The following is a 13,641-nucleotide window of genomic DNA, read 5'->3' as shown; positions in this document are numbered from 1 at the left end:
ATCTGATCAACCAAAGCGTATCTTAATACGGAGTGTAAACAGAACCTTAGATACATACGTATACACACACACACACACACACATTGGGTTTCCATGTTTTATGTGGACTTTCCATAGACATAATGATTTTCATACTGTAAAAACTGTATATTATATCACCTAACCCTACACCTACCCATCACAGAAAACTTTCTGCATTTTTTACATTTGCAAAAAACATCATTTAGTTTGATTTATAAGCTGTTTTCCTCAAGGGTACCAAAAAATGTCCCCACTAGGACAAAGATTTCTGGTATTGCCATCCTTGTGGGGACATTACATAGGGTTAACCCCACAACATAAGGTTTACCAGGAACACAAACACAAGCGTGCGCGCGCATGCACACGCACACACACACACACACACACGCACACACACACACACACACACACACACACACACACACACACACACACACACTCTGTAGTTAGTGTAGTTAGTTTTTAATCCCTCTCTATTGTAGTTTATGATACTCTGAGCACTGCCTAAAACTTGTATTGTGAGCACTTCTTGTGTCTATTTGCCTCGTCATGATGACTCGTTTGTTGTATTCCTCACTTGTAAATAGCTTTGGATAAAAGCATCTGCCAAATGAATGTAAATGTAGTGGTTACAATCTTAACCTTTATGTAATCCTGCATGCACGTCAGTTGTCCTGCATGTGGCAGCCATGTAATAACATCATCTTACCCTTGGTTGTCTGCATGCTTTCAAACCAAACCCACTGGGATCTGTAACATCTGCAGTGCTACAGATGCACCTGCTATCCTACGTCCATTATGAATCAGTCCCCTGAATGGGACTCAGAAGAAACCAGCAACATACTGCCAGAAATTAGGACACAGCGTCAGTAATTACACTTGGCCTTAGATTTTCCCAGATGCTGCTTTTGACTGGTGGAATAAAAACTGCTAGGAATCTCTGAAACGAATCTTACTGTGTCCAGTCGAAATTATTTCTGTTTCTCTGTTTTTTTCAGGACCGAGTTGTAGATCTTGAAATGGTAAGGAATGCCCCCATAGTGTTTTAATAAATCTGTGATATTCTTATTTGTCCAGTGTATGTTAGTTTTCTACAATTAATTCAGCTTGAACTGCTTACAGATGCCATTGAAACCTTTTGTAGATAATTCAGCCTTTCGCTGCATGTCTACTGGTGCAGAGTGAACTGACCAGAGTGGTGATCTCTGTCATAAGAGTTTCAAAATCACGTTGTTATTTTCCACTTGCACTGTTCCAGACGGATGTTTTTGTCCTTTAAATGTCTGTGGTTTTTCTTTCTAAGATGCTGTAAAAGGAGTTTGAATTCCATCATTGAATTCCTGTGTTGTTTCATTAAAACAAATATCAATCATATCAGAACTTTTGCATCTTTAATGTAAAAATTAAAACATATGCAATGCCACTGAAAAGCATAAAAATGTAAAAATTTAACTAATCATCAATCTCAGAAATAGTGTTGGCCTGAGCTGTCGACAGATCTTGTCACAATTGTTGTTGGTACGTCCTAACAATGTGAATAGAGGCCGATCCTCGAAGCACATGGCTGGCCACAGGTGTCGCACATAAACTGGCTAGTAGTGTTTAGAACGACGATAACCCAGGGTTAAGCACAGAGTAAAAAGCCCTAGAGAACGGTTTGAATATTCACAATCATCATAATTTCCACTTTGCGCTAAGGGATAGAACTGAAAAGGGGGACCCTTAGAAATAATTGGCATTGGGGCATTTGCCAAGATAGAGCCAAGACCTGAATCATATAGAAAATCTGTGGGGGACCTGAAGAGGGCCATGCACAAGAGATGCCCTCGCAGTTTAACAGATCTGGAACATTTTTTGCAAAAAAAGAGTGGGAAAATATTCTCAAGTCAGGATGTGCCAATCTTGATAGACTCCTATCCAAAACAACTAACAAAGGGTGCTTAACGCTTTCCCTGCCATTGACGAGTTATCTAGTCTTTTATGAGCAAACACTTCCCTGCCATTGATGAGATTTTTGGCTTTCCATGTTTTCATTGTAATACGCTAGGGGACACTATCACACATCTTCTGAAAGAGTACTGAATCTCCTGATCAAAACGCGTCCGAAGAAGATGCAGAAACAGGTGATATCATATGTAATCATATGCATATGTAAAAAAATGCAACCACCAACATTAAACAGTATATAAATCAAAACTGCTTAATGTTACTGATTGAAACATTGACCAAGGATGAGCTATAGAACTTTGCAAGCTTTGGGGTGTTGATCATCATTCTGAATCCGATCTTTGTCAAAAGCATGATTTTTCTCAGCTTTTTGCTCAAAATGTTGCTTTTTTTATTAAACTTAACCACATTTTTTTTTTTGAAAATTATCAAAAACTAAATTTTTGAAATGTTCCACACCTTGGTACACTATTTGCAAAAGCATAACGATTTCTGTTAAATGTCTGAATTACAAATCATTACTTGGCTAAGAAATATACCATTGTTTGTTAAAAGTATTGACGCCTGTATCGACTCGTATCGGCAGTATTTATACAGTTTGAAAAATAAGCTATCTGACACCTACCACATCAGTCATCAATATGTGCTACGGCTGGCTGATGGACATTTAATTAGCTCCTGAAAACCTTCAGCCTTTACTCACAGTTCCATCTATTTACATCATTACTGCTTGGCACAACAACACTCTGGTGACAAGAATTGAGCCTTGCCTCTTCTGGGAGATGCACTCATTCAGTTGACTCACAGCAATAGGGTAGAACTAAGATGAAATGAATATAAACTGCAGATTATTTCTAGGGTTAACAACACCATTCTTTTTTTCTTTTTTCTTTTTTTTTCCCCAGAGTACCAGGCTGGCCTTGGATCATCTGGAGTCAGTTCCTGAGAAACTCAGTCTGCTGGAAAACTTCAAGGATTTTGAGGTTGGATCATAGGTGATGATTTGGTCAAGATTTGACTTTCCTCTGACGCAGATATCTTGGTTAACTTATGTGGTTTCAGGAGTCACAGAGGCAGAGAGAAATGGTAGAACAACGTTATGCCAAATATAAGGAGATAGTTGGGGACCTCCAGCATCAGCTTGAGGAATCTAAGAGGAGGATTCAGGAATACAGGGTATGGAAACACAGTGCTCATGCCATGGACTTAAAGGGATAGTTCACCCAAAAAATGAACATTATCCCATGATTTACTCCACCTCAAGCTATCCTAGGTGTATATGATTATCTTCTTTCAGATGAAAACAATTGGAGATATATTTAAAAATATCCTTAGTCCTTCAAGGTTTATAATAGTTGTGAATAGGGGGGCGCGTTTTGAAGCCAAAAATAATGCATCCATCTATAATAATAGCAATCCATATTTCAGTGGGCAGGGGTGGATCTAGAAAATTATTTATAGGGTGGCATGAGGTCTATGAGGTGTGGCAACACCAAAGCAAGCGCCCATGCATAGTTTTTGGAGATTTATGGCCTGACATACACAATTGTGTTCACAAACATTGCATTCCCAAAATAAATAACAAAATTTCAATATCCATCATGGCACCAAGTAAAGGCACTATATGAAAAACATCAACAGATTTAAAATGAGTCTGACCTTGTATCACTAAAGGAGATGAGCAGTTTTATTAATATTACACAGGTTACTTCAATGGCATAAATCACATGTTTTAGTGCAAGCTAAAGAACAACAAAAACGTCTCGGTTACGTATGTAACCCTCGTTCCCTGAAGGAGGGAACGGAGACGTACGTCAGCAGTGACCGACGAATTGGGATATCGCTAGAGAGCCCCTATCAGCTTCGAGAGAACTAAAACAAGCCAATGGAATTGGCGTGCGATATTTGCATAATGCGCACCTTCCCTAACAGGTGGATATAAAAAGGGGGGCAGATGCAATCGCACTCTGTTTTTTCCCTGAGGAGACAACCGGTGTCCGCACTGCAGCGAGGGTACAGAAACTGTGGCGACGGGACGTACGTCTCCGTTCCCTCCTTCAGGGAACGAGGGTTACATACGTAACCGAGACGTTCCCTTTCAGTCGGTCACGTTCGACGTACGTCAGTAGTGACCGACGAATTGGGATCCCAACTAAAACGCCACAGTTACGAAACCCCTTCCAGTGCCCAGCGCAGGCTCTAGCTGCCCGTCGCACCAAGGGGACGGAGAAGGGGGCGAGCTTACGCCGGGAAGTCTACTGCTGTTCCGATATACCCACTAAGTAAACTAGACTACACTGGGGAAGCGAACCCGTAAGGAACGCTGCGGAAACCACTACCTACCCAGAGGGGAAGGAATTTACATGGAAAACATATGGACTGGTCCGCAGGGCAGAACGCATATGAGTCCCTGGGATGGCTCCACCTGAGTAGGGGGAGACTCATCTGACAGGAGAAAGCAGAAGCTCTGCTAAGGGAAAGACACAGGCTCACCGTAGGGAGTAACCGTGGACAATACACATATGGAATCACTCACGTAGAGGGATTGCAACATATGGAACCCAACCAACAGACAACACTGAAGATGGATGTTGGTCTGGCATCAGACACTCCGCAATGCCCGAGCCGAAGGTGGAGGTGGAGGAACTCGACAGGGTTCACCGAACGGGGAACATGACTGGAGTCAACAGATGCACATATCCGGCCCAGGGGGCGGGAGTGGCATTGCAAGCCGGCACGAGCACAGGTTCAACGCGTCTACCGGCTGGTGGAAGCGAGTACACGGGAAGAACCAGCTTACACGTAAGCTAAAAACCCTAGCAAACGTGTTGGATGTCACCCAGCCCACAGCTCTACAATCTGTCAGCGAGGAGCCATGAGCCAGCGCCCAGGAAGAGGCCACTCCTCAGGTGGAGTGGGCTCTCAACCCGAACGGGCAAGGCACGCCCTGGGAACATAAGCCAGGGCGATGGCATCCACTAACCAGTGGGCCATCCTCTGCTTGGAGACAGCCTTTCCCTTCTGCTGGTCTCCGTAACAGACAAAGAGCTGATCTGAGGTCCTAAGCTTCAAGTTCTATCCACGTAAACACGCAGGGCGCGAACTGGACAGAGCGAAGCTAGGGCTGGGTCTGCCTCCTCCGAAGGCAGCGCTTGCAGGTTCACTACCTGATCTCTGAAGGGAGTGGTAGGAACCTTGGGCACATATCCAGGCCGGGGTCTCAGGAAGACGTGAGAATCCCCAGGCCCAAATTCCAGGCACGATTCGTCGACCGAAAATGCGTGCAGGTCCCCTACCCTCTTAACATGAGGCCAATGCAACCAGGAGGACGGTCTAAGAGACAGTACTTTTAACTCGACTAATTGCAAAGGCTCAAGGGATGACGCCGAAGTTAGCTAAGAACTAAGGTGAGATCCCTAGAGGGTAAGGAGGGTGGGCGAGGAGGATTCAGTCCCCTCGCCCCCCTCAGGAACCTGATGATCAGACCGTGTTTCCCCAGGGCTTGCCATCAACTGCATGGAGATGTGCAGCGAAGCGGCAACATACACCTTGAGGGTGGAGCCCTCTTGCAGGAAGGAAAGCACAGATCTGACCGAGCATGATCGGGGGTCCTCTCGTCTTGCGAGAGGAGCACCATTCAACGAATAGGTTCCACTTCAACGCATAGAGGCTCCTCGTGAAGGAGCTCTAGCGGAAGTGATGGTGTCTACGACCGCCTGCGGGAGATCACCCAGAGCCTCCGCATCCCGTCCAGGGACCACACGTGGAGGTTCCACAGGTCGGGATGCGGGTGCCATAGGAAGCCCCATCTCTGAGTCAGGAGGTCCTTCCTCAGAGGAATCGGCCAAGGAGGGGCTGTCGTGAGGAGCATTAGGTCCGAAACCCGGGTCCGAGTGACCAATATGGAGCCACTAACAAGACCTGCTCCTCATCCTCCCTGACCTAGCACAGGAGCTGTGCGAGAAGGCTCACTGGGGGAAAACGCATATTGCATAGGCCCCGGGGCCAGCCGAGTGCCAGGGCATCAGTGCCGAGCGACTCGCCGGTCAGGGAAAACCACTGGCCGAGGGCAGTTCCTGGGGAGGCAACAGGACTACCTGGGCCTCGCCGAAGTAGTGCCAGATCAGCTGGACCACCTGGGGATGGAGCCGCCACTTGCCCGCAAGTGGAGGCTGCCGTAAGAGCTCGTAGGCTGCACGGTTAAGCACACCTGGGACATGAGTGGCCTGAAGCGACCTCAGATGCTTCTGACTCCATAGCAAGAGATGGCAGGCGAGTTGCGATATGCGACGGGAGCGTAGACCAGCCTGATGGTTGATGTACGCAACGGCCGCAGTGCTTGTCCGAGCGGACCAGTACGTGCTTGTCTGACAGCAGCTCCTTGAAGCGTCCCAGTGCAAGACATACTGCTAGCAACTCGAGGCAATTGATATGCCAATGCAGTCGAGGCCCCGTCCAAGACCCGAAACCGCATGCCGTTGTACATGGCCCCCCATCCGGTGGTAGAGGCATCTGTGTGGACCACAGTGTCCAAAGGGCACTCCCGCCCGCAGGAACAAAGGGTCCGACCACCGGATGAGGGTAGGGCGGCAGCTCCGTGTCACGAGGACACTGAGCGTGCTGCGCTGCCACGGCCATCTCGGGACCCAGTCGCGGAGCCGGTGTTGAAGCGGCCTCATATGGAGCAACCTGAGCGGCGTGAACGCGGCTGCAGATGCCACATGCCCCAGGAGCCTCTGAAGTCTTTCAGTGGGGCCGCCGTCCTGCGCTTGAGCGAACTCAGGCAGTTCAACACCGACTGGACGCGCTCCTCAGAGAGGTGCACAATCCGGGCGACCGAGTCTAGCTCGAGACTGAGAAAAGAGATCCTCTGCCCGGGGGCGAGTTTGCTCTTGTCCCAGCTGACCCAAAGACCCAACAGGCTGAGGTGAGCTAAACCATCTCCCTGTGTACGCACAACTGCTTCGCGAGCTGGCCAGGAACAACCAGTCGTCGAGGCAGTCGAGAATGCGAACGCCCTGTTCCTTGAGGGGAACAATGGCCACCTCCGCAACCGTGTAAGGCGTAGAGCGACAGGGCCAGCCCGAAGGGTAGGAGTTTGTACTGACATGCTCGACCCGAGCGCAGAATCGAGACATGAAAGTATGCATCCTTCAGGTCAAATGCTGCAAACCAAACCCCGGGACGGACGCACTCGAAAATGCGCTTCTGCATGAGCACCTTAAACGGCAGCCTGAAGGTACCGGTTCAAGACGCGCAGATCCAGGATTGGCCATAGCCCACCGCCCTTTAGGGTACAATGAAGTAGGGCTGAACCTGACTTCAAATCGGCTGGAGGGACCGGCTCGATTGTATCCCTCGCCAGGAGGACAGCAATCTCCACTCGGAGAACAGGTGCAATGTCCAACGACACCTAAGTGAAGTGGACACCCCTGGACGCCTCCAGACACCGGGCGAACTGAATCGCATAGCTGAGTCTGATAGTATGAATGAGCCAGCGGAACGGGCTGGGGGCACTAACCAGGCCTCCAGACACCGAGCCAGCAGAACCAAACGGGGGGTGGGGCAGCGAACCAGAGTACGGGGACCCGACTCGGGCGGCATGGTAGCGGCCCAGAGTGTGATCAGACTCTGCGAGGTAGCAGTGCGTATGGGAGACGGCACACGGGGCGTGGCCTGCACCAACACACTGACACCTGCTGGCGAGGTGAGAGGGGGCTGGGAGTAGCAACGCGGGGCGCTGCACACCGCCAGCCACACTCTTGGGACGCAGAGGATCGGAAAACAGTTCTTAGTGGGTACCGCTGGACTCCGGAGAGCCAGCGGCGGAACAGACCAATTCTCCACCCGGAATTGTGCGAGCATCGTCCCCCTAAAGAACCGTTTACGTCAGCTCCAGGTCGCCATATCTCCAGGACCGTCTGCCGCTAGTCAGGTGACTGCGGGTTGAGCGGGCTGGGTTCAAGGCCAGTTTGTGAGATGAGCGCATCGAGAAAGCACACTTTGACGACGGCACATCCCAGCAAGACTCGCCAGGGGTGTTTCTGGACCACCATGGTGGACATTGTCTGGCCAGGGGCCTGCGCTATGATTTGCATCCTGCGTAGCTCAACCCCGACTCAGAACTACCCACATGCAATGAGTGCTTTGACCTACCGCAGACTTACCAGGGGCCAAGACTCATGCAGGGCAGAGGTGGTGTGCCCGTAGCACTGCCACCCCACCCTAGGGGGTAGTGAGAGAGAAAAAACTTGTAGTGCAGATTATGACCCTCTTGGCGTTCCATATTAACGCCAAAAAAGGCCACAAACTGCCAAGTTTTTTCATGCACATCCGGGCTAAGCCAGGGGGCGGGGCAAGGCGAGTACGTGTCGCATGACACCCCCAGGGGCCCGGGAAAGCATGGTTGCCAAGTCTGAATCCGATTCGGCATGAGCACGCCACAACCGTGTGGGACGCTCAGCCTCATCTTCATGTTCAGAGCCCAACAATACTCTCTCCAATGTAGCAGTCGACATCTGATCCTCTGCTGGAGCCCTGACTAAGATGTTAGGTCCTCCATATTTATTTTAAGGAGGACCAGCAACACATGCAGAAGCTACCAGCCATGTTGGACAGTGAACGTGGCCGCCCAACTGGACGACACACGGCACCCTGGGCACCGACGTGGCCATGTTGTTCCTAAACATGATCCACCCACGAACATAGTCACAACATGTTTGCGATGCACTAGAGGAGTGGGGGGCCCACGGAGAATGACTCGGCGGGTATTGCCCCACTGTGATCCTCTGGTCACCCAGGCTTATTAACCAAAGTAGCACTTTTCTGATTCAGAAAAATAACTAGATCGGGGAATAAGTGAGGGGACTCCACCTCATTAAAGGCAGCCGAGTCTCGACCGTGCATCTAGAGCGCCAGACAGCGCGCAGGGTTGCCGTGGCAACGCGCGCTGTCAGCCGGCAATTCGGCGGCACACGGCGCGCTGAGCGCTCAAGCCCTTACGAGAAAGGCGAGCAAACAACGCGCCGACGTGGACATATTTCCATAAGAAAATATGACCACCCACAAACACAGTCTCAGCACGCTAAGCAGACATGAGAGAAAATGATCGTGGCCGTCAGAGAGGATAGGAAACGACCGCCTCCAGAAACCCACAGACAGAATGACATCTTGAAAAAGACGCAGTGTCTCTCTGTGAAGCTCTTTTAGAAGGGGAAACTTCAGCTCTTTTGTGTCGAGACACACAGGGAGCATCACGACGTGTTTAGAAAAACACAGGAGGAACCAGACCAAATCGCAGACCAACCAGTGGAATTACAGCGGAACGCTGGGAAAACAGTAGATGTTTCCACCCGGCTCACTCCAACTCGCGACCTCGCTGCAGGCGTCGTCACACCAACACAAGCGCCGAAACTTCTTCAGAGGCTTGAAGTTCTAACAGCCGCAGGACACCAGGTAGGCTCCGAAGCGAAAGACAGAGTGCGATTGCATCTGCCCCCCTTTTTATATCCACCTGTTAGGGGAGGTGCGCATTATGCAAATATCGCACGCCAATTTCATTGGCTTGTTTTAGTTCTCTCGAAGCTGATAGGGGCTCTCTAGCGATATCCCAATTCGTCGGTCACTACTGACGTACGTCGAACGTGACCGACTGAAAGGGAACTTGTTTTTTGCAAACAATTTTTGAGTTTCTGTTATTAACAGAGGTGGGAATGTCTGTGTGTGTTCACCCAGAACAGCCTATCAACTACAAACTCTAGCAACACCCCAGCAATTGCAGCAAGAGCCTAGCAACCACCCAGAATCTCCTAGCAACCACCTAGCAACACATTAGCAATCACCCAGAACAACTGTATTCTGGCCTAACTGACCAAATTTTCTATTTATGTTTTTTAAACAAGACTTTAAGTTGGCTTTATGACAAGCCAGCATAAATTTGTCTTTCAAATGTTTTAATCTAGTTGAAATGAAACAATTCAACATTTTCTCACAACTATAAACACAATCTCAAAACTATGCACCAACTTGTACAAACCTCAAACTTCTAGGTCAAAATAAAATGTTTTAGTCAAAAACTAATTCTTGTCTGACAAAATCAAACTTTGGCCTCAGATGATACACAAAACTTAACAAATACACAGACTACTGCACTGCCCAGTGAACACTAGTGAGAACAATTCATATAACACTGTAACAAAAATACCGCTTACTGGGATTCAGGAATTATTTTGCATCTCACTGTTTACTACACTATACAAAAATAAATTTACAGATGCAGTAAAATACAGCAAATTTTTTTCTTTCTTTTTTTTCATTTTACTATCGTAAAGTGATCTGGCAGTAGATATGTATGAACTTGGTATGCACCACAATACAGTATACTGTCAATTACAGTAAAACTAAACTCAGCATCCTCTGCACATTTGGCCAAATTTGATTACAGTATATAAGGTACTATAGCAGTGTATTGGTCTTCTGACACAAGACAGTCATTTCTCAGTTCTGCAAAATACAGTATATAACAAATGCCTACAAAGAAAGTTGACAACCACAAGTTTGAGGGTGTACAACGTGCTACAGTTTACTGTACATAGTGAAATTTCCCTCATCTAAAGTACTGTGTAAGTTTAAAACCCCTGTAAATTATTCATTCAGCTCTCTCTCTCAGATTTTGACTGGTGTGTTTTGCTATCTAATGGTGTCATTGTTAAACGCTTTGAGAAATGTGTCTTTGTTTTGAGAACTGATGGTTTGGGAAACTGGGCCAACTGAATCACTTATAATGTGTTAGCAATCGAGAAAAGATAAAATACATTTAGATTCTTACCTAACTAGTTTCTGTGATTGGGATCTTCTTATTGATTTCATGTTACCGTTTCGCCGGATGGCAAAAAGACCATATCCATGATGAAAGTGGAGCGGGCGGTCGGAGAATCAGCTCGCAAAAAAGTACTACACAGGGGCGCTGAGTGCGCGTGCAACCGTCCTGCAGCTTTTTGAAAGATGTGTTTTCTTGCCATTATTTTGCAATACACTGTCTTTTTTGTCATCACATTGAAGCGCCGCTGCTGAAAAGCATTTGTACTCGAAACACTGTTAACATTTATATTTTATTCTCTGATAATTTTGGGGTGGCAGATGGGGTGGCAAAGCTTTTTCTTAGGGTGGCAGTTGCCACCCCGTGCCACCCCGATCCGCCCCTGTCAGTGGGTTAATAAACATTAACTGAAGCAAAGCAATGCATTTTGTAAGAAAAATATCCATATTTAAAACTTTATAAATTCAAATAACTAGCTTCCGGTGGACGACCGTGCACAGAAATGCGCAAGTCGACTTGCACCAAATGAGCAATCCTTTGAAGCAATTTATGATGCAGGATATAGGAGTATTTTAAAGGGTTAGTTCACCCAAAAACGAAAATTCTGTCATTTATTACTTACCCTCTTGCTGTTCCACACCTGTAAAAACCTTTGTTAATCTTTGGAACACAAATTAAGATATTTTAGTTGAAATCTGATGGCTCCGTGAGGCCTCCACTGTACTCACATGAACCGATTTAAATATGTTTCTAGTACCTTTATGGATCTTGGGAAAGGAAATGTCATTGCTCCCTATACAGGCCTCACAGAGCCATCGGATTTAGGGCTGATTTTCCGTCTTTGATGGAATTTGTTTACCAGTGACGGAAAAAATCTGCAGCCCGTCCGTCATTTTGACAGATTATGTAGTTTGTATGTAAGCTTGTTGTAATTCCCACCCCTGTCCAGTAGGTGGTGAGTGCGCTCCAGTGTGGCAGCAGACCACAAGTTCAGTCTCCAAAATAAAATGAAAATGATGCGCTTGATTACACACAGATGAGCACACAGTTTAAGTAAATTGTATAATGATAAATTTACTTATGCATGCTTACTTAATTAAGTTTTTTTATTTTTCTTGCTGACTATAAGTTTATGGTCAACAAATGGCTTTTCTGAGGTATAATGTTAGGTGACATTGTTGGCAACACTGACTGAACAGACGTGATACAGATTTTGGTAAGCTACTGTATCTTTCAACATATATATATTTTTTTTTTTCATTCATGTTTATTTCGTTCTGTACAGTAGTAAAGAGGAAAAGATGATTGCATTCACTCACAATCCGTGACAAGAGTTTGTCTTTGATCAACTTTCTTTTCATAGTATAAATAAATGCAAGCCTATGCCTATTTGCTTATCCTGTAAGTTCGTGAATAAAATGTCTTATCATTACAATATAAAAATTAAAATGATGGGTAATATTGATTATGATGGATTTTTTTTTACGATCCTGTCCATCAAAATGATGGCGAAATGCAAGTCTAACGCAATATATATATATATAAACACATATAAACCCGCCCCCCCTTCGGACCCCACCACCGCAACACTGGCGGTTGTTGGTGATTTACCACTACGGTAATAAAAATGTGCCACCGTCACAGCCCTAATCGGATTTCAACTAAAATATCTTAATTTTTGTTCCGAAGATTATCGAAGGTCTAACGGGTCTGGAACGGCATGAGGGTAAGTAATAAATGACTTAAGTAATAAACTAACTCTTTAAGCTTAGACGCCTCTAGCAGTTCAAACAAATAGGGCTGTGCAACAAATTTTAGCTCCTCCTCTCTTATATCGAAATCCTCCGACATTTTAAAAATTATCATTTTAGACTTATAATCCGTAACTGGTGATTTGTTTTGCTCTATCCTCTGCGCCTTCCACGTTCATCATTACATTGCTTCAGGTTAAAGGATTAGTCTAGCAGGAGAAATAGGTTCCCATTGTACCCCTTTGGCATTTTTTTGTAACTTGATTTTTTGGGACCCTAATGGTGTCTAGTTACGAATTTTTGAAGTTGCCAAGGTTAGTTATTGTCCCATGGGGTTCGTTTAGCGGCCATCTTGAAGCGATGTCATTGCAAATGGAGAAAAAATTTTATAACTCATGAACCACACAACACACAATGAGAAATGAACCCACTTTTTCATATTCTAACACCAGGACATGCTCTACCTGCATCATGCCGTCAAGCTGGGCTTCAAGTTGGCAGTAGTGAGGACCCTGGACACCGACATCATCTTCATCCTTCTGCATCACGCTGATGCCATCAACCTCTTCATCTTCCTTGACACTGGCATGGGCAATGTCAACTGGTCAATGTCACGGAGCTGGCCACCTCTCTTGGACAACTGTACTGCAGCATCCTGCTTGGCTACTATGTAGTTAGTGGTGAGGACTGTACCAGAGACTTCAAAGGCAAGGGGAGCTAGAAGTCTTCATGTGCATGATGTGCAGTCAAGCACGTGAGACATCAGTCAACCAGGTCAGGAGCAAGATGCTCAAGAAGATTGTCGGAGAAGAAGAGACCCTCAGCATTTAAATGGATTTTTCTCGTCTTGCTGCTGGTGTTGTCAGTGATGATGATGAGGGGGAAGAGGATGAGTTGTAGATTGATGATGAGATGAACGACAAAGATGATCATTGATCCATTTAATAGTGATAATTTAATAACCTTGCAGTTGTTATAACAGAATAAATTCGTTTCATCGGACTAAATTTGCAAAACAAAATGGCAAAAGTTACATCATGAGCCTAAAATTTTATATTTTAATGTTTTTCACCAATAAAGAATGGTTTTACCATGTCATTGACC

The 13,641-nt window shown here is 46.2% G+C and overlaps 1 protein-coding gene across 10 annotated transcripts in view; it reads left to right on the top strand.

Moving 5' to 3' along the window:
- The window catches only part of LOC137019322 (centrosomal protein of 128 kDa-like), a 210,961-nt gene that overhangs the window by 188,326 nt on the left and 8,994 nt on the right, over positions 1–13,641 (top strand). For 5 of the 10 annotated variants that reach the window (XM_067384651.1, XM_067384652.1, XM_067384653.1 and 2 more), the window contains 3 exons: positions 1,020–1,043; positions 2,874–2,951; positions 3,031–3,144. In XM_067384651.1, the coding sequence (XP_067240752.1) occupies positions 1,020–1,043; positions 2,874–2,951; positions 3,031–3,144 (216 nt within the window). Of the gene's footprint in view, positions 1–1,019; positions 1,044–2,873; positions 2,964–3,002; positions 3,145–13,641 lie in introns of those variants that run through there. The other 5 variants (XR_010894990.1, XR_010894991.1, XR_010894992.1 and 2 more) reach the window with 4 other exon arrangements.

Source organism: Chanodichthys erythropterus, chromosome 4 (genome assembly GCF_024489055.1).
Source record: "Chanodichthys erythropterus isolate Z2021 chromosome 4, ASM2448905v1, whole genome shotgun sequence".
In the NCBI taxonomy this organism is placed as follows: domain Eukaryota; kingdom Metazoa; phylum Chordata; class Actinopteri; order Cypriniformes; family Xenocyprididae; genus Chanodichthys; species Chanodichthys erythropterus.
This window is presented reverse-complemented; position numbering and strand designations above follow the sequence as displayed.